Source organism: Oncorhynchus mykiss, chromosome 9 (assembly GCF_013265735.2).
Source record: "Oncorhynchus mykiss isolate Arlee chromosome 9, USDA_OmykA_1.1, whole genome shotgun sequence".
Taxonomy (NCBI): Eukaryota; Metazoa; Chordata; class Actinopteri; order Salmoniformes; family Salmonidae; genus Oncorhynchus; species Oncorhynchus mykiss.
Window position 1 is genome coordinate 57,362,996 of NC_048573.1, and position 22,365 is coordinate 57,385,360.

General features: G+C 39.4%; 1 protein-coding gene and 1 non-coding gene across 9 annotated transcripts in view; both read left to right on the forward strand.

Annotated features, from left to right (window-relative positions):
* LOC110532462 (calmodulin-binding transcription activator 1) overlaps positions 1-22,365 on the forward strand; it is a 616,618-nt gene that overhangs the window by 20,651 nt on the left and 573,602 nt on the right. For all 8 annotated transcript variants that reach the window (XR_005053299.1, XR_005053300.1, XM_036988465.1 and 5 more), the window contains one exon: positions 979-1,082. Coding sequence is in view for 6 of the 8 variants with exons in the window: in XM_036988465.1 (XP_036844360.1) it covers positions 979-1,082 (104 nt within the window). In the remaining 2 variants the exon portion in view is untranslated. The remainder of the gene's footprint in view (positions 1-978; positions 1,083-22,365) is intronic.
* LOC118966205 lies at positions 437-491 on the forward strand. Its single transcript, XR_005053471.1, has one exon. It is a non-coding gene; the product is annotated as a U7 small nuclear RNA (small nuclear RNA).

Consider the following 22,365-nt stretch of genomic DNA (forward strand, 5'->3'; position numbering starts at 1 on the left):
GCTTGCAGTTTGAATCACTGAAACAGTGGAGAGTGCTCACATGAAAAAATACTACAGTTTACTATAGAATAATACAGTACTTACTATAGAATTCTATAGTAAACTGTAGCATAAGCTACTGTAGAATACTACACTACACACTGTAGTATCCCTCTATCACGTGTAGTACTTACTATAGAATGTTGTATTATACTGTAGAATATTGTAGTAAATACTACAGTAATGTCTGCAAAAACACTACAGTCCCAAAAAACTATAGTATATAGTTATAGTAAATTCTACAGTATTTAATTTGCACATACCTTGCCCATGCCCCTCCCCCATAACTGAGAAACCTACATGCCAAGTAGAGACTATATATTGTGTTCCCTACAGGTTATCAAAAAGAGCAGAAGCTGGCCGTTCAGAACCCAGTCCTACCTACGTAAAGGTTATGGAAAATCAGCTCTTTTAGTATTTCTCCATTTGGTTTTCTGAAGGAGAAAGCCTCCACTTCTATGTCAAAGATAATAAAACAAAAACACTATAGTAAATACTACAGTAATGTCTGCAAAAACACTACAGTAAGTACTACTGTATAGTGCGATTTCCAAAAACACTACTGTAAATAATACAGTATACTACAGTCCTCAAAGAACTACAGTAAATACTACAGTATAGTACAGTCTGCAAAAACCCTACAGTAAATACTACAGTATACTACAGTCCGCAAAAACACTACAGTAAATACTACAGGATACTACAGTCCACAAAAACACTACAGTAAATACTACAGTATACTTCTATCCGCAAAAACAACACATTAATTACTATAGTATATTCTACAGTTTTTTTCCATTACAGTATTTATACTAAAAGCTGCCCCATCTATGACACAGTTCTGATTCCTCAGGTCTAACAAAAAAAAATTAAGAAACCCAAAAGGAGAAAGGAGCAAGCATGCACTGTAATGTGACTTATCTCTTTCTCTCTTTGCAGATGAACATGGACATTTGAAAATATACCTGCCCAAAAAGCTGCTAGAATGTCTACCAAAATGCTCGTCGCTGCCAAAGGAGAGACACAGATGGAACACCAATGAGGTATGAGCCCTTCTTCTCCTCACCACTCTGTGGTTATCATTGCAAATGTTTCTGATGTCCTCCGTGACAATGTAAAACCACTTCAGACACAAAATCAGCCATATTCTTCAGGGCTATAGGTATGAGCATTTGATTATTTTACTTAAACTTAACTTCAGCTATACTGTGTTTTAAATGAGTTAGCAAAGGAACATTTAATTCAAACATTTTTGTGCATTAAATCTAATTTATAAGTATTTTATTCATACTGGCAAAGTACATATTATCTAAAAGTATCTTGATTGTCTTCTGTGTAGAATCACATGATTCCATTTATTTAGGTTCCAACATCAACACATGTTTTTGCAGCTGACAGAATTAGTTTGCAATGTAATTTGTTCCTGTCACCTAGTTTCCCCTTTCCTGTTTTTGTTTGGGACTGTTGTCTAGCTGCCAACAGTAAGACAAGAAGGAAGAATGTATGATACAGAATTGAGCCATGTACACCATCTATTGAACAGTTAAGATGGTGATTTTCATCATGTGCATGCCCATTGTACATTATGAAAACCACTGTAAAATAGGAATAGGCTCATTTTGTGTTTAGCTGCTGTATAAAGGAAATTGGAGAGCATGATGTTCTCGGCCGATCTTAATTGGAGGTTTCATCTGTATTGTGAGCACAGTGTCATTGAGCTCCTTAAAGGGATACTCTGGGATTTTGGCAGTGAAGAGCTTTACTGTCTACTTCCCCAGAGTCAGATGAACTCGTGGATACCATTTTTAGGTCTCTGCTTGCAGTTTGAAGGAAGTTGCTAAATAGCGCTAGCATAATTGCTAACTACTGTTAGCACAATGACTGGAAGTTTATGGTAACTGCTAGCATGCTAATAGATACCATAGACTTCCAGTCATTGCACTAACGCTAGTTAGCATTGGCTCCCAAACTACCTCCAACTTCCTTCATACTGGATGCAGAGACATAAAAATGGTATCCACGAGTTTATCTGACTCTGGGGAAGTAGATAAAGGGCCTCGTTGCCCTTCAATCCCAAAGTATCCCTTTAAGTATAGTGCGACCTTGATGATGCTCACTGGCTGAATAAAGCACTAAGCCTACACACATAAGAACTTGCAACAGTCTATTTTCACCTATGTATCTGTGGAATAAGAGCTAGATCATTGATGTGTCGCTTAACTTATGTTTATTTTTACGTTACCCATTCTTAAAGGAATTCCTGTTTGGCCTCAACCATAAATGTAACTGTCAATCACACCTGGGTTCTTATTCAGTGAGGTTGTATTCATCCAGCATTATGTAGAACTCATAATGTTAACATAAAAAAGTATTTAGCATAGGTTGCATAAGCCTAGAGGTGTTTCACATTTCATATACTGTATCACACCAATAAGAAAAGATAACACAACTTGTTTAGCTTTCTGTCACAGAAAATGAAAGTGCAAAATGTTTTTATTTGTATGCCCGTGTGAAAAGAAATCACAGAAGCCATTTGCTCCGGCTGTCCTTGACCTATAGGCCAGCCATTTAAATGAGTTATTTTCTTTTCAGTACAGCTACTTTATCATTTAATGGAAGTGAGACAGTGTCTTGCTTGATGTTCACATTTTATTTGTCGTTCATGTTCAATCTCTTTTTGGGGTATGGGTTCTCTCTCTAGCCTACGTACGTGGAGACTGTCAGGGAGATTGGAACTAAACATTATTTCGCCTGCTGCCTAATGCTGGATGGATTTTGAATGATTGCAATTACAAAAGTTTCTCTAAGGAAATTCATAAGCTGCTGCCAGTGAAGGCATTGCTGCATTTATAATACAATTGATCCCAATGAAGCAAACGTGGTGGTTTCAGCACATTAACCGACAGGCAATGGAATCATCAGAGGAGCCCAGGCAAAGAAAAGCAGCAGTGTTTTAATTGTATAATGGAGCACAGTGATTGGTCTCAGCCCCCCTTTCATAACTTACCTGTCACTCCCACATCAACTCAGGCCCTGCCAAACCTCTGGAGTTACAAATCATAATCCTTCCTCTCTTAAAGGTTTTTTTATGAAATACTAAGGCATTTTGATCCTTCAACCGTGAAGTGTTTTTTTTTCATGTGGTGACAAGTATTTGTGCTTGAATATGCTGTATAAGGAATTCATGACAGTACCGAGACAGAGAGAGAAGGAAGCAGTTTTTGGTATGACATTCAAGCGTCAAGTTTTGTCTGAATTCTGTCACCACTTTTCCTCTGGGTGCAGGTCAATTTAGTTCAATGATCCCATGGCTTTAATTTCAAATATTGATCTCGATTTTGATATAATTAGTTGTTAATGAGTGAATCAATCTAATTAGATGCATGAAGATTTGATCAAAGTCACTGCCACTACTAATGAGAGGAAATTAAAGCGATGTGCAAAACCCAGCCACCCGTACTTTTGATTACAAATTTGGGCCAGAAATACTGTCATCATTGGTTTTCTAATTAATTGAGTGAAAAACAAGTGGAAGCGTCAGCACAAACATGACGGGAGATTATTCATGTTATCCGTACCACAAGACAAAAGTCCTTACTTCTATTGTGTTTGTTGTTTAGATGATTTGCACAGCAATCTATCTGATGTGTATTAACCCATCAGCCTTTTGGAGTAGCCTAATTCTTACAGTGCTGCAAAGTCCTACACATAAACATACACTTTTACATCGCTGCATTATCTTTCTCTCAGTCTGCCTCTCTTTTCCATAAGAAATGTCAAATAATCCACCTTCATGTTTTCTAATTGAGTCTGCTGTTGTTTCTCCTGTCCGACCTGCACTTGTTGTTGGCTACAGCTGTTGTCATGTTATTTATTACTAACAACACAAACAACAGACATGTTATTAAAAGGCAGACCAAGTTATGTCACTGGTATTATTTATTTGAAATGTTTTTACATATATTGCCATGTGGGTTTAGGATTAACATAGGTAAGGTACCTCCTGTCAAGTTTTTCCAATAGCACAACCAAAAAGCATCAATCCTAATTATGTTGCACGATGTGCGTTAGTGCTGTGGAGCAATACTTTCCAGGGTTGAGGACAGAGAAGGAGACCGAGGTAACCTTCCCTAAAATCAAGGGCGTTTCCCTTTCATGAGCACCATGCGAAGTGAACCAGTGTCTCTCTCTCTTTGCTGTGGCTCGTTGGTGGCAGACAGACATATAGGCAGGCAGGCAGGCAGGCAGGCAGGCAGGCAGGCAGGCAGGCAGGCAGGCAGGCAGGCAGGCAGGCAGGCAGGCAGGCAGGCAGGCAGGCAGGCAGGCAGGGGATTACAGAGTCTCTTGTCGGCAGCGATTGTGTGACTCTTAGCGAAAGTGACACCTCATCAATTCTCTGCATATTCCTGGCGCTGGTTCAGCATGCCTAATGCCACCTTGTTGTTTTTCTCCCCCTCTGATTAAACTCTCAACATTTTGGGGGTATAGAGAGTGCATTTGATGACCACTTTAGCTTGAATGCAGGATTCAATACAACTGCTCTCAAACTAAATGCTTTCCTAAAACCTAAAATGATCATAAAGTGTGTAGCTATTGTCATACTGCCCACGGAAGGGCATTTCACTTCTCTTTGAATACAAAAGTATCTGGTTAGATAGCACCTCAAGAAAATATGCCTTTCTCACCTTTCTGTATTGTGTAAAGGCCACATCCCTTATAGGGTCTATAGGTTGGAAAGGTCTTGGTTTCTCCCTTGTTTCTGAATAAGTGTTAGTCATCCCTCCATAGGTGGAAGAGATTCGCTCCTCCTGCCCCAAATGTGTATCGGAATGGAGGAACGAGGGTGTGAAGAGAGCTAATGCCGAGCTATTAATTTCTATCTCATTCTCCCTATTCCCCTGTGTACGTTTATGGGGAGAAGGTGTGCATGAATACATTTCAAGCATTTACTGGAAAATTAGATAAACCAGTCTGATCAAAATGCAAGGGAAGGAAGCGGGCGGAGGAAGGGAACTCTGAAGCAGCCTCAGCCTCTCTCAGAGCTGCTGATAGGCAGGCACGCTGCTCTCAGCTTCTAAATTGTCAAAGTGAGATTAAGAGGAAATATGGGGCAAGCTTGACAATTTAGTTGACACAACCATAGCAGATAGATAGGGAGGGATGTTTTTAAAGAAATTACAAGGAGTGCATGCCAGAAATCTGTGTTTTCTCATGGAGGGAAGTATTAGATTTGTACAATTTGTGAACCGTTGAATGTGTTTATTGTTTGTCTATCTTTTTATGTATTTGTCTACACGTTTATATATGTTTACAACAAGCAAGTTGAAGATATCAAAATAGGGGCATTGGGGAATAATATAATATTGTATGGAATACGTTTGTACTGTAGTGAGGACGTCTCTATAGTAATACAAGGTCTCTCATGATCAGGTGAAACGTCAATTGCTATGGAAATGCTGGGATGTGTTTTTCAATTATGTTAAAGGTAATTATGATGCAACTATGATGGTGATACAATATGGATTACAATTATGAATATTAAGGCTATACGCATTACGTTACACACACAGACAGTCAAACAAGCAAATTGCGTTATTATTTATTTGGACATCACACATTACAGTCTTATTCTTATACAGACATCATACACACTCTCATTATATCATATCCAATATCATACACATCAGCCTACTCATATTTGTTACACACATAATTTGTCTCAATTTTCTAACATATGTGGCATTGGTTCACAGTCAAACAGGCAAGGGAATAAAACAAATATTGCTAGAACCTATTTCTTGAATTCTTAATATCAGAAAAAAGCTCTAGTTTTGACCTTCATAATACCTCTGATGGCAGTAACTTTACAAGTACTAATTATGGTCAATTTAGCCTGAGAATAGTATCTAGTTATGGTAAGGGGTGAAATAAATATAGCTAGTTATAAATGTAATGATTTGGCAGATTATAAAAAAAGAAGATCAGTCTTTACATGGCTAAAAGAAAAGGAATATAACATCTACTGTTTACAGGGAACTCACTCTACATCCTTAGATGAAGTTGCGTGGAAAAAGGAATGGGGTGGTGAAATTATTTTCTGTCATGGATAAAGGAACTCAAAGGGTGTGATGATATTAATTAACAAAAAATTTGTCCTGAATGTGCAAATAATGATGGAATCAGGAATGATTCGCAAGCTAGGTGGATCCTTTTGAATATGAAAGTGGCCGAAAAAGAGATTTGGCTCATGAATCTATATTGTCCAAATCAGGATGATCCACACTTCTTCGAAAACATTTATACCAATTTATTGAACTTACAGGCAACAAATTATCTAATAATTATGGTAGGACACTACAACACAGTGTTAAGTACCTAAATGGACCGTGAAGGTAATCACTCTACAGACTGTCATCACCGTGCCCTTAAGGAAATCACAAATATTATGGACACATTAGAAATAGTGGATATTTGGAGACTAAAAAAACCCGACCTAGTGAGATATACATGGAGCAGACTTAATCAAGCTAGTCATCTTGACTTCTTTCTTGTCTCTTTCTCTTTTGCGTCAAAGGTTAAAAAAGTTTTAATAGGAGACAGAATGTGATCGGATCATCATCTAATTGGCATTCACATAACTCTTATAGATTTTCCACATGGACGGGGATATTGGAAATTTAATCAAAGTTTACTGGAGGACAACTTATTTTTAACTAAGACAAAATAATTTATAACAACATTTTTCCAGTATAATATAGGTTCAGCAAATCCCCTTATTGTTTGGGATACCTTTAAATGTATCTTCAGGAGTCATTCAATTCAATATTCATCAATAATAAAAAAGCAGTTTCTGGCTAAGGAAACAAGATTAACTATGGAAATCCATAAAATAATAGTACAGGTAGATAGCAATAAAAAACGACACTACAGAGATACAAAATAAGTTAGAGGACAAACAAAAATAACTTGAGGAACTTATTCAAGAACGATCTAATGTAATCTATTAAAAAACTGTATGGAATATGGAGAAAAATGCACAAAATTCTTCCTGATTCTCCAATACAGGAACGCTAACAAAAATAATTTGCAGAAACCCGTTACTGAAGACGGAGTCATCTATGATTCTCCGAATAATATTTTAAAAGAGGAAGGAAATTATTTTAGGCAGATGTTCTCTTTTCCGTCTCATCCTCTCCCACTGAATGAAGATTATGGTAAGGAATTCTTTCCAAATAATCTAAAAAATGGAAAATTAACAAATGTACAGAAAGATCAGTGCGAATGCCAAATTACAGAGGAATAACTTTTTGAGGCTGGAAAAACCCCAGGGCTTGATGGCATACCGGTAGAGGTATATCAAGTATTTTTTGATATACTAAAAGCTCCATTGTTAGATTGTTTTAACTACTCCTATCAAAATGGTAGTCTGTCAGGTACTCAGCACGAAGGTCTAATTTCTCTATTATTTAAACAAAACCCAGATGGCAAATATAAAGATCCAGTCTATCTAAAAAACTGGAGGCCCCTTACACTTCAATGTTGTGATGCAAAAATACTAGCAAAATGCATAGCACTCAGAATTAAAAGGGTTTTTACCAGGTATTGTTCATCCTGATCAGACAGGTTTTTTACCTGGACGATACATTGGAGATAATATACGACAACTACTAGAAATAATAGAACATCATGAAACATATAAGAAGCCAGGAATGCCATTTATAGCGGATTTTGAAAAGGCATTTGATAAAGTAAGACTGGATATTATTTATAAATGCCTGGATTTTTTCAATTTCGGTAATTCTCTTATAAAATGGGTAAAAATATTGTATAGCAACCACAGGTGTAAAATAGTAAATAACGGCTACTTCTCAGAGAGTTTTAAATTGTCAAGAGAAGTTAAACAAGGGTGTCCGCTGTCACCATATCTATTCATTATGGTCATCGAAATGCTAGCTATTAAAATAAGATCCAATAACAACATTAGAGGATTATAAATCCAAGGCTTAAAAACAAAGGTGTCCATGTATGCCGATGACTCAAGTTTTATGTTAAGTCCGCAAGCTAGATCCCTGCAATGTCTCATTAAAGATCTAGCTAACTTTTCTGTGCTCTCTGGACTAAAACCTAATTATGATAGGTGTACAATATTACGTATTGGATCCTTAAAAAATACAACTTTTACATTACCCTGGAGCTTACTTATAAAATGGGCTGATGGTGAATTAGACATACTCGGTATTCATATCACAAAATATATAAATAAGCTCTCCACAATGAATTTCAATAGAAAACTTAAAAATAGACAATATTAAAAATAGACAAGATCCTGCAATCATGGAGAGGTAAATATAAATATAAATTAACTCCTTAGTCATATCTCAGTTTACTCACTTAATTATGGCGCTGCCTACTCCTGATGATTCGTTTTTCAAATCATATGAGCAAAAAATATTTTGCTTTATCTGGGACGCTAAACCAGACAAAATAAAACATGCCTATCTATATAATGAATATGAATTGGGTGGATTGAGAATATTACATATAAAAGCACTAAACCTTTCTCTAAAAGCTTCACTCATTCTAAAGTTTTATTTGAATCCTAAATGGTTCTCAAGTAGATTAATAAGAAAAGCTCATCCATTGTTTAAAAATGTTGCCTTTGTGCAGATTGCCATGTCTCATTTTCGATTAATTGAAAATTATACTTTTTTCAAAGTATCTGTCTTTTTCAAACAAGCATTGCAGAGCTGGCTACAATTTCAATTTCATCCCCCTGAAAAGATAGAACAAATATTACAACAAATATTATGTCTGAACTCAAATGTGCTGGATGATAAAATACCTGTATTTATGGGAAATGTTTAAAAAGGGTATTTTGTTCTTAAATTATATTGTAAATTGGAATGGTAGAGTTATGTCCTTCATGGAGTTATCATAATTGTACGGGTAGGTCTGCTCAATCCAAGAGTACAACCAATTGATTACAGCATTGCCCCGAAAATGGAGGAGGTGGGTGGCAGTAAGAGGAGGTAGGGAACTGGTCTGTCTGCCCAATATAAAGGATCAAAACTGGCAGAGGAATAAAAATACCATAAATAGGAAAGTATACCAGTTTAATTTGAGGACCAGGATGTTGCCGACTGTGCCATACAGATTGCAAAATAGTTGGGAAGAGATTTTTGGTGTACCAATTCCATGGTACAAGGTGTATGAGTTGATATATTACACAATGCAAGATTCAAGACTTTGTGCTTTTCGGCTAAAATTATTATATAGAATTCTTGCCACCCCAAATTTTTTTTTAAATATTTGGGGCATAAAATCATCGAAGCTCTGCAGATTTTGTTGTGAGGATACAGAATCAATAGACCATTTATTTTGGTATTGCCCTCAGGTAGCCTGTTTCTGGTCTCAGGTTCAGGAATGGCTGAAAATGCATAGCATTGATCTAAAATTGACCCTAGAAATAGTACTGTTAGGAGATCTGGAGAGACCGGGTCAGTCAATTACTAATATACTAATACTCTTAGTAAAAGTATTTATCTTCAATATGCAATCTGTAGATTCTATTTGATTAGGTAGATTGAAATTGTATGTTAAACATCATAGCATAGTTGAAAGATATGTGTTGCGTAGAAACACGAAGTGGGTGGCCAGCAGAGATAGATGGGATGGGCTGAGGGAAGCTGAGGGTTGGTATGTGGAATTGGAGACAAGTGGGAGTGGAGTTGCTGTGTGTGAGAGAGAATGATGGTCAAAAGATAAAGGGGGAAATAAAGTCAAAATAAAACATAATAAAAGTACATTCTCGAATGTTTGAGGGACAGCTATTGGGGAACTGTGGGGGGGGGGGGGGGGGGGGGGGATCTTGATAGTGTCTTGATGTTGTATTGTTTGTCCTTCATGTTCTAATACTTTAATGTTACCCCTTCCTTATGTTTTTTGTAATAAATTATTTTAAAAAAATTATAATAAAAAAAAATTGTGAACCATTCATAAAGAATAGGACGTTTTGTACCTCATGTTCAGCTAATGCAGATACTTTAAAATATTACCTATCGTTTGTCTTTTATGACAGAGTTTACATATGTTGCGTTGCATGACATTAACATCGATTTACATACAGACTATTAGGCTATTATCCCTCATAAAACTAAAGCTATTCCAATGTTTTTAGTCACTAAGACTGGCCAATCCTTTTCCTGTAGTCGAAGCATGTAGGCCTATCATTTTGTGTCATTGCTCTTTCTATTCAGTCAGCAGCCTTCACCCTTTTTTGTCTTTCTGAGAGGAGTAGGCTATAGGTCCAGGAGAAACAAATCCTACCCAGAATTTCTCTCAGGTCCGCAACCAAGTGCTATTGTCTGCTGGCTGCTCTGGCAGCCATGACCTCTATTTTCCGGACAGTCTTGTTGAGATTAAAATATTTGTATAGAAATACACCTCACACACAAAGGGGCTTAAAGCTTAAATTCCTTTCCAGATCAAACAGAACCGCCTCCATGTTTAGGTTACCTCAGCATGGGAAGGTAGGACGACCAGAGATGTGTAGCAGAATTGCAATACCATGCATAAGTGCTATTTTTAAATGCATCACTTGCTCTTTGGCTCTCGTTGGAACTCTGTGTCCAGAGTCTCGGCCTGGCTTTATCATTGTGGGAATAAAACAACTGCATTCATTCTAGGGCTGTCTCCGACTAAAAAAATCTTAGTCGACCAAGAGTCGTTTTTCATCAACCAATCGATTGGTCAAAATTTTATTACATGTATTTTTCCATATATAGACACATTCTATGTGTTTTAATTAAATCCACTATATGCACATAGTGTTTTATTTATTGTATGTTGCTTTAAGCATACTGTTTGATGAAATAATTAAGACACACAAATTACTAGAGGAAGTCCGACCACAATTTATTTGATTGTGACGGGCCCAGCTCAGACTTGCTGTGCTGTGTTAAAAAGAAAAGACAGCGAGTGACTGTATGACTAGCATCTGTTGTCGCTCTCTCCTCCCTGCTGCAGCGACCACCACAGAACATCATCAGTGTGTATCGTGTTGCTGAAGCTGCAACATAATTACAGCCATTTCTGACTGAAAAATGATGTCGCCAAAATCCTTAATTTATTTAGGAATAACATTCCCTATTCCTTCAACCCTTGCTCTCTTTACATGACACATGTATGCATCACATGCACATGACCAACAGGACCTGACCTATAGCATATCATAATCACATTAATAAATAGGTTATAACAAATTCTGAACACGTAACACATGTGACAGAGGACTTGACAATGTTTACTGGTTGCTCAGGAGGTAAAGGGGAAGTCTGATGTGTGTAATACATTTCAGTAGTTGTAGAAAATACTGGAGATCAAGAAAAAGAAGGTAAGGAGCAAGTGCTGCGGTCATATTATGTGTTCAAACACGTGTTGTTAGATTAGAATAGCATTTTTCTGACCATTTGGAACAATGTAAACAACACTAAATAAATTATAAGCCTACCAGAGTCTCTTGTAAAGTGTATTTGTAAAACATTTTTTACAGCAAAGACTAAAAACAGTCGCATTCATTCATGAATGCAATTTCTGAAATTGAAGTTTTTTAAAATATTTTTTACGCTAATTATTCAATAGTCACTTTGTTGTTTTATTTTGAAACTAAAATGCTTGATTGCATTTCAAATAAAGCATGTCTCGAATGCAGTGTGATGACATGAATGAAAACCTTATTGATTACTAAAGTAGCCTACTATATATAAGTATTGAAATATAGACCTAAATAAGTTAGGATATTAAGACTAAACAGGATGTGCTCTTAGTCCTACAGCTCAATCAATGGTGGTTATACAAGTCTGCTATACTAAGCCTACTAATGATAATGACATTACTTATTATTATAAGGATGATCATAATAGTAATAAAACAATAACAAGGCGATAAAGCAAAAATTAGGGTTATTATTATTATAAATATAATTTTGCTGACAATTTGGAACAATGTAAACAACACTAAATATATTATGAATAATACCAGAGAGACTGCTCTCACAGAAAAAGTGTAAAGCCTTTATTACAGCATAGGAAAGATTAAAAACAGCAGAATTTGTGAAATTGTTTGTCCGACAGGTGGTTGCGTGAGGCTTTGTGCTCACGGAATCTGTAGGCTATTAAACAAACACTCAAACAAGCAACACAAGCAGGATCTGTCTTATTTCTGTAGACATACAGTATATTTATGATTTCTAAAGCCAGGCACATTTAACAGTTAGGCTATTGATTATAGACCTAATTAAGTTGGGGTTTATGCTCTCCTCACTTTTCTTAGACAATTAAGGGAAGGGCTGTTTTCTCGTCTCCTAACTCCACTGCTGCCTCCGCCACATTGTTCGCAACTGTGCGTGAGTGTAGCTGGTGCATGAAGTCAGGCGCAGGAGAGAAAAATGAGTGCATGAACATGTAATTGGATAATGAAAACCGGGTGTGTAGAAAATAAAGACAAAACCAATGGAAAATGAAAGATGGATCAGCGATGGCTAGAAGACCGGTGACGTCGACCGCCGAACGCCGCTCGTACAAGGAGAGGGACCGACCTCGGCGGAAGTCATGACAGCAACACCAATATGCGGGTTAACTTTGCTATTATGCACATAGCTACATGGTCTAGGAAAAGGCGCCAATTCAACAGCGCACTGATGTGTTTCGGAACTGCGGACAGCTACCACTATCCATCAAGGGAGAAAGGGCATTGGTTATAAAATAATATAATTTTTATTTGTGTTGCACCATTGTTCTTACATAATATAACCATACAATTTCAGTAGCACATGTCTTAGAGTGATAGGCTGTGCCATCCCCATGGCCTCCAGAATGGATCAGTCCACTCAGACAGGCACGAATCAGACAGAATTAAGTTGAATTGTCTCCAAAATAGTTTATCAAATACCCACCAAGCAATATAAATTCAAGCCATAAATTCTGGATCAATGCATTCATAAAACATGTAGCAACCAGAATCACCATATTGAGGGGAGTAGAGTCTGATCCTCAGTCACCGCGTCTTGAATAGCAGAAGCACTAGTCCACAGTCGAAGGGGACCTGGGACCTTAGTTGGTGTGACACCCTCAGTCTTTAATGAACGCTATACAGCGCCGCAGCAGCAGCACTCTGAGTACTGCACTGTGAGAAAAACCTCCCCCACAGCCTCAGCTTTGTGTGGAGTGGGAGTGCTGCTGCTGCCTGCTGCCGCTGAACTGGTGCTGAACCCAGAGAGACAAGACAGCATCAGCTCAGGCCTCCTTCGGCCTGCTGCACATTTAATACCCCTGTCGTCAGTAATAATCCAATGCTGGCAGTGGCACGGCATGGTGCTTGCATGCAATATGCCTCCGCTCAGGACAGCACCCAGCCAGCCTCACTGGAGACTGGACACACTCAGTGGACACAATCACTATACTACTGGGCAGTGGGTGAATCAGACCAACAGGAAGAGAGGGCTAGGAAGGCAGCTACCCTAGCGACACAGTGCTGGACAAAATCAGCTAACGAGTAATGAAATGCATATGGCTGAGGAAGGGAGGTATCCTCGGGAGTTGTTCACTGACAATAGGAGATAGACAGCAATAATAATAAGGACAATTGGATACCATGATGTAATCATTCAGAACCTTATCTCTGGCTGGAACATCATGTCTGTTAACCCTTTCTTCTGCTTTTGTTTGCTCCAACTCCCAACTGTTATTATTTGAGAATACACGGCACAATCTTTCAGAGAGCTGCAGGAGATTGCTTCAATCAGATACAGTTTTCATCTTTCCTCTGTTCTTTTGTAACGGTAATGATTACCTTTTAAGTGTTTATTGAACACAATATGAAAGGACTACAAAGGCAGTTGAGCTCAGAGCGTCTCTCCTTTCTAAACAAGCTAGCTACCAATGTCTTGTCGTTCCATTCTACCCAAATGAAGCATGTACTGTATACTGTATCATTAATGAATATGCAATTTCTTTTATATCTTGCTGAAAGCTAAATGAGGTTCATTTACATGATGTCCTCCCTGTAGCCCTGGATGCTCAACTCTGTAAGGTTTGTGTTCTTCCCAGAACCCTTTTACCGTGGTTGCAGCTTCTCTAGTGCTGCTGCTTACTGCTGAGGCTGGTGAATCCCCCTTGGAATATCCTGACCTCATTACAACAGTGGCTGGATTAAGGCTTTCTCCTATGGAATAGGATAATTCTGATTAGGATGATTGGGCCTGCCCTCATCAAACAGCCAGGTGTTTGACTCCCCTAACTCTCATTTTAATACATTTTTGGTCGTTGTTGCTACACAAACAAATTGGATCTTTTTCCAGGGCCTGTCAATGTTGTTTTTATGGACGTCAGTGCTTAGAGAATTCACCTAGTCGAACTCAAGGCTGCGTCTGATTAAATGTTTATCTTCATTTGAGCTCCTTGCCCGGCCTCATCCTTCCTCTACGGAATGTAGCCTAATTAAAATGACTCCCTCCGAATCCGCAAATGTTTACGGAAATGTTCATTAGCTTCTCTGGGGCAATCAGTGGAAATTAAAGGTCATGTTTGTTTGTTTGTTTATTTGTTTTATTTTTTCAAATGGAGATACCTTAATGTTTCTTCGACACCATGAACAGGTGTCCGGTGTGTGTTGTGAATATGAATGGGCCCGGTGCTCAGGGCTTTGTCTCAGGTGGAGTCTGGACTAGTGCTTTAAGTGGCTGAGGAGAGATGAAGGGGGAAATACCATCTCCATCCTGTCGTGATCCATGTTCTTTAACCTAGGCTAGGGATTCCAGTCGTTAGCTTTGTGTAGGTAATCGAGATAAAGGCGTAAACATACACCACATCGCTATTTAGGGGTTTGAGCACATTTCAATCCCAAATCCATATTCTTGTGAAAATAACATGAAGTATGTGCAGAACAAAAGTAGGCCTCAGGTCGACTGGCCTGGCCTCGTAGTACCCTGCTCTATGTCTTGATAGCTTTAGTAATTGCCAGTGCTGTAACTTACTGTGAAGTGTACATTTTGTAGCAGTGGTGTGGTGAGTCTGTTTGCAATAGCAACCCACCAGTAAGGTGCATGCTACAGAGACCTTTTGGGTTCTTCTTATGGATGTGCACATCAAGGCAGGGGTCCTCGGTCTCCTCTGAAGACAGGGGTGCCCGCTCAAAATTGCGTGACCTCTATTGTAGCACATACAGGTCACTCCACCTCCTGTGGGAAGACTCTAAATTGAACCCAGCTTGTGTCTTCCATTCCCCCTCTTTCTCTCTCTCACGTTAGTTTCCCTCCCTTACTCTTTTCCTTTTCCCTCATGTGTTCACTGAGGTGCAAAGCTATTCAGGGATGGAGGAATAGATTTCTATACCTTTTTGCACTAAATTGCTGGGTCAGGGTTTTTTAGGCGGAACCGTTTTGTAATGGACTTGAAGTTTATTTACTAGATACAAAGGAAAAGGAGTTCCAATCCTGATTTATTTTCCTGAGTTCTTTCATCTTTCTTCTGTTTGTGCATTTCAGTGATCGTAGTCGGTCTCTAATATTTATACTGAACAAAATATAAACGCACCATGTAAAGTGTTGGTCCCATGTTTCATGAGCTGAAATAAGAAATCACAGAAATGTTCCATATGCACAAAAAGCTTATTTATCTGCAATTTTGTGCACAAATTTGTACATCCCTGTTAGTGAGCAGTTCTCCTTTGCCAAGATAATCCATCCACCTGACAGGTGTGGCATATCAAGAAGCTGAATTAACAGCATGATCATTACACAGGTGTGGACAATAAAAGGCCACTCTAAAATGTGCAGTTTTGTCACACAACACAATGCCACAGATGTCTCAAGTTTTGAGGGAGCGTGCAATTGGCATGCAGGAAGGTCCACCAGAGCTGTTGCCAGAGAATTGAATGTACATTTTTCTACCATAAGCCACCTCTAACGTCATTTTTAGAGAATTATGCAGTACGTCCAACCAGGCTCACAACCACAGACCATCTGTAACCATGCCAGCCCAAGACCCCCACAACATAAAGCACCTTTGTGGGGAAAAACTCATTCTGATTGGCTAGGGCTGGCTTCCCCTATGCCCTCCCCTGCCCACCCTTGGCTGCGCCCTTGGCCAGTCATGTGAAATCCATTGATTAGGGCCTATATCTCAACTATTTACACTACCGCCCAAAAGTTTGAGGTTACTTAGAAAGGTCCTTGTTTTTGAAAGAAAAGCACATTTTTTTTGTCTATTAAAATAATGTCAAATTGATCAGAAATACAGTGTAGACATTGTTAATGTTGTAAATGACTATTGTAGCTGGAAACACCTGATTTTTAATGGAATATCTACATAGGTTGTCAAATGCCCATTATCAGCAACCATCACTCCTGTGTTCCAATGGGACGTAGCGTTAGCTAATACAAGTTTATAATTTTAAAAGGCTAATTGATCATTATAAAACCCTTTTGCATCAATGTTAGCACAGCTGAAAACTGTTGTATTGATTAAAGAAGCAATCAAACTGTCCTTCTTTAGACTAGTTGAGTATCTGGGGCATCAGCATTTGTGGGTTCAATTACAGGCTCAAAATGCCCAGAATGAAGAAACTGAAGATCTCGTACAACGCTGTGTACTACTCCCTTCACAGAACAGCACAAACTGGATCTAACCAGAATAGAAAGAGGAGTGGGAGGCCCCGGGGGCACAACTGAGCAAGAGGACAAGTACATTAGAGTATCTAGTTTGAGAAACAGACGTCTCACAAGTCCTCAACTGGCAGCTTCATTAAATAGTACCTGCAAAACACTAGTCTCAATGTCAACAGTGAAGAGGCGACTCCGGGATGCTGGCCTTCTAGGCCGAGTTGCAAAGAAAAAGCCATATCTCAGACTGGTCAATAGAAAGAAAAGATTAAGATGGGCAAAATAACACAGACACTGGACAGAGGAACTCAGCCTAGAAGGCCAGCATCCCGGAGTCACCTCTTCACTGTTCTAAGTGACCCCAAACTTTTGAATGGTAGTGTATATCTTAACACATTAGCTACAGCGTTGTTTCCTGTTATTTCTGTTTTGGCACTTGTCGTTGACTGAATTCAATTTCATAACGGTTGTCTCCTAGCTCAGTATCTGTTTGGTCAAGCTGCTTGTCCTATTTCGTTTTCCATCAAGGTCAAACAATGCAGTCACAGCTGGTCAGCAGAGAGGACACTATGTATCTTAATATTTTTATTGGGAGCCGAGCGAGACGCAATCTTCTATTCCACAAGGGGCCAGTCTTTTTTTAGAGGATCAAAAGAACACATCACTTCCACACTACAGAATATAACATGAAAAGAGTAAGAAGCAGGCTGGTGTTGACTGAGGTTGGAAGGCAAGGCACTTTATCTGGCTCCGGAAGGGCGGGAGGCTGGGATGAGTCACGGTGGATGTTTCATAGAGGTTCTCCAGGAAATCCGTTTGACGCCGCTCCTCTTTGGCCCAGTAGGAGGGATGTTGTTGGGTAATCAGTGGAAGGCCGCATGGGCTCTACTACTTTTGCTTCAAGGCATCCTTCCTGCTTCTCTCTCTTTCTGTCTTTCTCTATTTCTCTCTCTTTCTCTCTCTCTTTCTCTCTCCTTTCTCTCGATCTCACTCTAGCTTGTTCTCTCCCCCTCTTCCCTTTCTTGTTGTGTGTGGGGCTTTGATCTTTAAAGGTCCTTGAGAATGAGGAGCCAGCAGTAGCCAGGCAGCAGCACCCTGGGATTCTCTCTGGGCCTGCTTGGATCCCTTCCCATCATCCTTTCTCCATCTGATGGACAGCTCCAGTCATGACAAGCTCAGGCAGCGCCTCGCCTCTCATGCCTCCCCTCTACAGCCCTGACATATTGAGGGCTTTGCCTGCCTGATACCCCCCCCCCCCACCTTTCATTGTCAAAGAGAAAGGAAACTAGAGCGGGAGCTCTCACTGACCTTGTTTGTTAAGTTGGTACATCATTACAATATAGGCATTTTCATGCATTTATCTGATCCTTTCATATCCTCAAGAGTAATCATTTTTCACAAACTCAAAGAGGCAGTTAAGCTGATGGCGGCACTTCCCTCCTCTTTGGTGAGACCTCTCTCCCTCTCTCTCTCTTATGGAAGGAGCTCTGCCCGACCTGTCCAATCTTAGCACTCACACTGTAAGTGTTAAGCATTTATGAGATTTAAGACTCTCTGCATGTCCAGCTGACTGGGCTGTCATCTCTCCCTGAGTTAAACCTAGGTACTCCGTCAAACACCAAGGCCCTCGTCCATTGAGCTAACAAGGTGTTTTCCTCACCATCCCTTTCTTCTTCTTCTTTTTTCCATTTGAATGGAATTGGTGGGGAGCTTACTTTCTCAACTTTTAGCAAAGTCCTAGTTACACTAGAATTTACAATGTAGAATTGTATTCCCTTGTGAATACAAAGAGTAGTAAGAATATGGTGCTGAAAGAACTAGGCTTGAATACTGTACATCCAATAGGAGTATTTTCATCCCAATCCAAACTTGTACTTCACGGTTACTGACAAAACTAGGGAGATAATCTACACTTTAACCTTGGTGGAACGAGGGATGGGAGTTTGAAATAATTTCACTATTCAAATAGTATCATGAATTTTTGTCGGATAGCCGGATTTTCGAATCTGTGTTTATTTTTTATTTTTTTTAACTTACGTTTAGCTAGCTAGGCTAATGGAGGCCACATTTAGCATTTTCTACACAACTCCATTCAGATAAAACAACAGCCTACTCCTCATTTCGCTAACTTTTAATTCCGTAATTTGATTCCATCTTGCATTGCATAACATCACTACACTTGCTACACATTAAGCCACTTCGCGGCTGTGATTGGCCAACATAAACACCAAGCTACACACAAGCTACACCCATGAAGGCTACTGGACGGCTACCAGTCTTTATTATGGGCCGCACCTCATACATTTTTTTTGGAAAGTGTTTTATTTTATTAAATTAATATTTTAAAATGTCATGGTATACTGTTGTATGTTACAATGTCAGATGGATATTTACATTTAAAAAAAGCCTTTTCAGTGTTGAAATAGGCCTATAATTTTTGGGGTGGGCAAAAATAAATACTCTTAACATGTATTAAAATACTAAAGTTCGTTCGGATATTCTAATAACCTTGCACATCCCTAGGTGGAACCTCACAAGGCCTTTTACATGATATAGAAAAGCCTTTCCGAAATATCAACGATTATCCCCTTTTAGTTGTTCATTGTCTTTATCCTGTCAGAGCTGCTCATTTAGGCATTGTCCTCCACTGTATCCCACAGCTCACCGGATCCCAGACCCGCACGGTTCAGACGTCCTCTTGGAGGGACGTCCTTCAGCCTTCTTTGTTCATCTGGGCCACATGTGAAGCCCTTTCTCTCAGAAATGTTTACACATCAATGGAACCGCTGGGATTTGAGAAACAGGCTGACAAGGCCATAATGATCCATCTCGCAGGTCCCAGATCAGGGACTGGACACGTTCTGAAAGCCGTTTCAGCACCAAATAGAACAGAATAGTTATAGAGCTAAGTAATCGCTCTGTTAGGCAACTGTACAAACAATCATATTATTCTTGATTATGTTGATAGAATATTAACTCAATCTAAACTGTGCATATCTCTTCTAAACAGTTTGTAAAGGTCACAAGTGATAAGCTTTGTCAGGAGGCTGTCTCAGTAAGTTGTTGAGATTCGTTGACAAGGCAATAGACTTCAGTCTCCATGATAAAGATTGAATGGTATAATATGGTTCCTCTTGAACCGTTGAATTGCTCTTTATATATGTGATCAACTATGTTTTGTTTTATTAGGAAAGTAAGATGAAAACAACATGTTTTGTTGTAGGAAAGAGACTGTTCTATACTGAGATTAATGCTAGGCCGAGTTACAGAAGGGGGATCTGTCTCTGCCTCTTAATCACTTCAAACAGTGATTTAGCTGTTATTATCCGAACACCTTGTGTCTTCTGGGGCGGTGAAGATAGTATAATGATAATGTTTACCAGGCACGCTTCTTTACCTGGATGGGGTTCAATGTATTGAACATTTCCTGCACCTGATCCTAGGTCAGTAGGCTTCTACAATCCCTTCTATTCCAGTGCTTGCAAAGCCTGGGCCACAAACTTATTGAATGTATAGATAACCAATATGTCTGACAAATAGCCTAGTATTGATTAGTAAGTGCTCAGCTGTGGCTTTCAGAGCTCATACATTTGTTTGTGCTGGGGAACATCTAGGCCTACTGTATCTTCACTTGCAAACACGGGTGAATTTTTAGACATAATTGGGTTTCTCTCTAAATTCTCAAGTTTCTCAAAATGTGAACCCTCATTTTGGAGACAAAGAAGAAAGACCCAGGCAATAGATGAATAGGTTTGGTATTCTGAGGGTTGGAGGTTCGTCTGGTTCATCTGTACCTCTCAGAGTTAACTGCCGGTGAGATCGCCTCCAGCACATGCTCTCTAGCTAGAGCCCAAAAAGTTTAGGTGTCGACACGGTGCGCTTCAACAGTTCATTATAGCGTCCCCTCCTCTTCCCTCCCTTGTTCCTCCTGTCCTCTCCCCTGGCCTGTCCTTTAGCAGAACCTTGAGGAGCCATTGAAATTCCAGGCTGCCCGCTTTGGAAATCTCTGTTGATGAGGCAACGCAGCAGAGCCGCTCAGCCACCGTACGTAACTCTGCTAGTCTGCTGTTCTGTTCTCTCAGCGCTGGACATTTTTCAAAGTCATGTTTATATAATTAGCAAGGAGTCAAAGTGCTTTGACGATTTCCTTATAATGGAAATGCTTAGCAGTCTCATCTGGACTGAAGGAGAGGCTTGACTGCTTCACTGAGACCTGTTCTCAGTCTCAGCTCAGGGAGGGACACACACTCGCTCACTCTCTCGCTCAGTAGGAAATGTTGTTAGTGTTTTCCCCAGTTTCTATGTTGTCATTCTTCAGGGGTTACTTTACCATCTAACTAATGATCTGTGACAACCTGGTACACAGTTTGAATAAATCCCAGTCATGAAGCAGCCGGAACACAGAAGTGTTTATGTGAGAGTGTTTGCCGTTGACTCTCTTAAAGATAGAGGACAAAACCTGTTTTTGGAGGAGCAGGGAGTGAGAGACGATGGGGGCTGCTAGGATGAGTAAAAAAACATACTCATCATCTGAACACATTTTACCATGACAAGAATCGCACACTTTGTTATTGGAAGACGATTATATTTGCTATTTAACTGTGAAAAGATGAATGCGCCATTGCCAAGATTTTTACTCTTGTTAAGTGTCACATCCCTGAAAGTCTTTAATTGCAAATCAGATCTTGTTTTAAGTCTCTTCTTCCCTCCTTTGTTGCTAGCTGGAGAGATTATTGTGTCTCACTACAAAGGCCGACAGACACAAATCTTCATTAGATGTGGGTTGATAAAACATTAATCCATTCGTGCACTGTTTTATTTCCATGTATTCTTGTCCACCCACACAGTAAGCCAAATAAAGAGAGAAAACTCCCTCTTGCGCATTTGTGGACAACAAGCTCAATCCAATGCTGTTCAACTATAGCTGGAGATATGATTGTGTCTCACTACTTCTTTATGAACCTCAATGGTCCTCTCTGCCCACTGTCCAGTCAATCCCAATCTCACATGACCTTTAAAACAATGGTATATTGAGTTCCAAATGATGTATTGTAGGTACATGTGAATTGATTGAGGCAAAAAGTGATATCTTTCAATGAGAGTAACCCAGTATGTCATTGTGGGTTTAGCGATGTCTCTATTGCCATTCTTGTAGTGTCTGGGTCAGGTCAGTATTATATTAGCACAGCTATCACATTTTCCTCCGGTCCCTATGAATAATGTACAAGTCGGACAGTTTTCCCTCAAATAAATACAGGCTATTATCCAAGTTCTATTTTCATGGTAAGAGGCCAGCACCAGTCCCAACCTCAACCTCAGCATTTCTTTTAGCGAATTTCATTAACCTTATTGCATATGTATTTCTCGACTGGTCGTAGAGAGTTGTTACCACGACGGACCGAGGCCTTAGACGAGCACAACCTCTCATGGTGACCTTGTTGGAGGCAATCAATGGCCTTAATCTCCCCCATGCATAATAAATCCCTGTCCACAGGTCCCTGTAACACCACCATTTATCAGTTTGTCTCCCCGGCTAAATTATTTAGTTTTTTGAGCCCAGGCTGTACTTACTCAGTCTCTGTCTTTGTCTTGTTTTAGCCCAATAGGCAGTGATATTTATTCCAGCCCAAGTTTCTTAGTTGACTCGAGTTAGATGTATGTGTAACTAG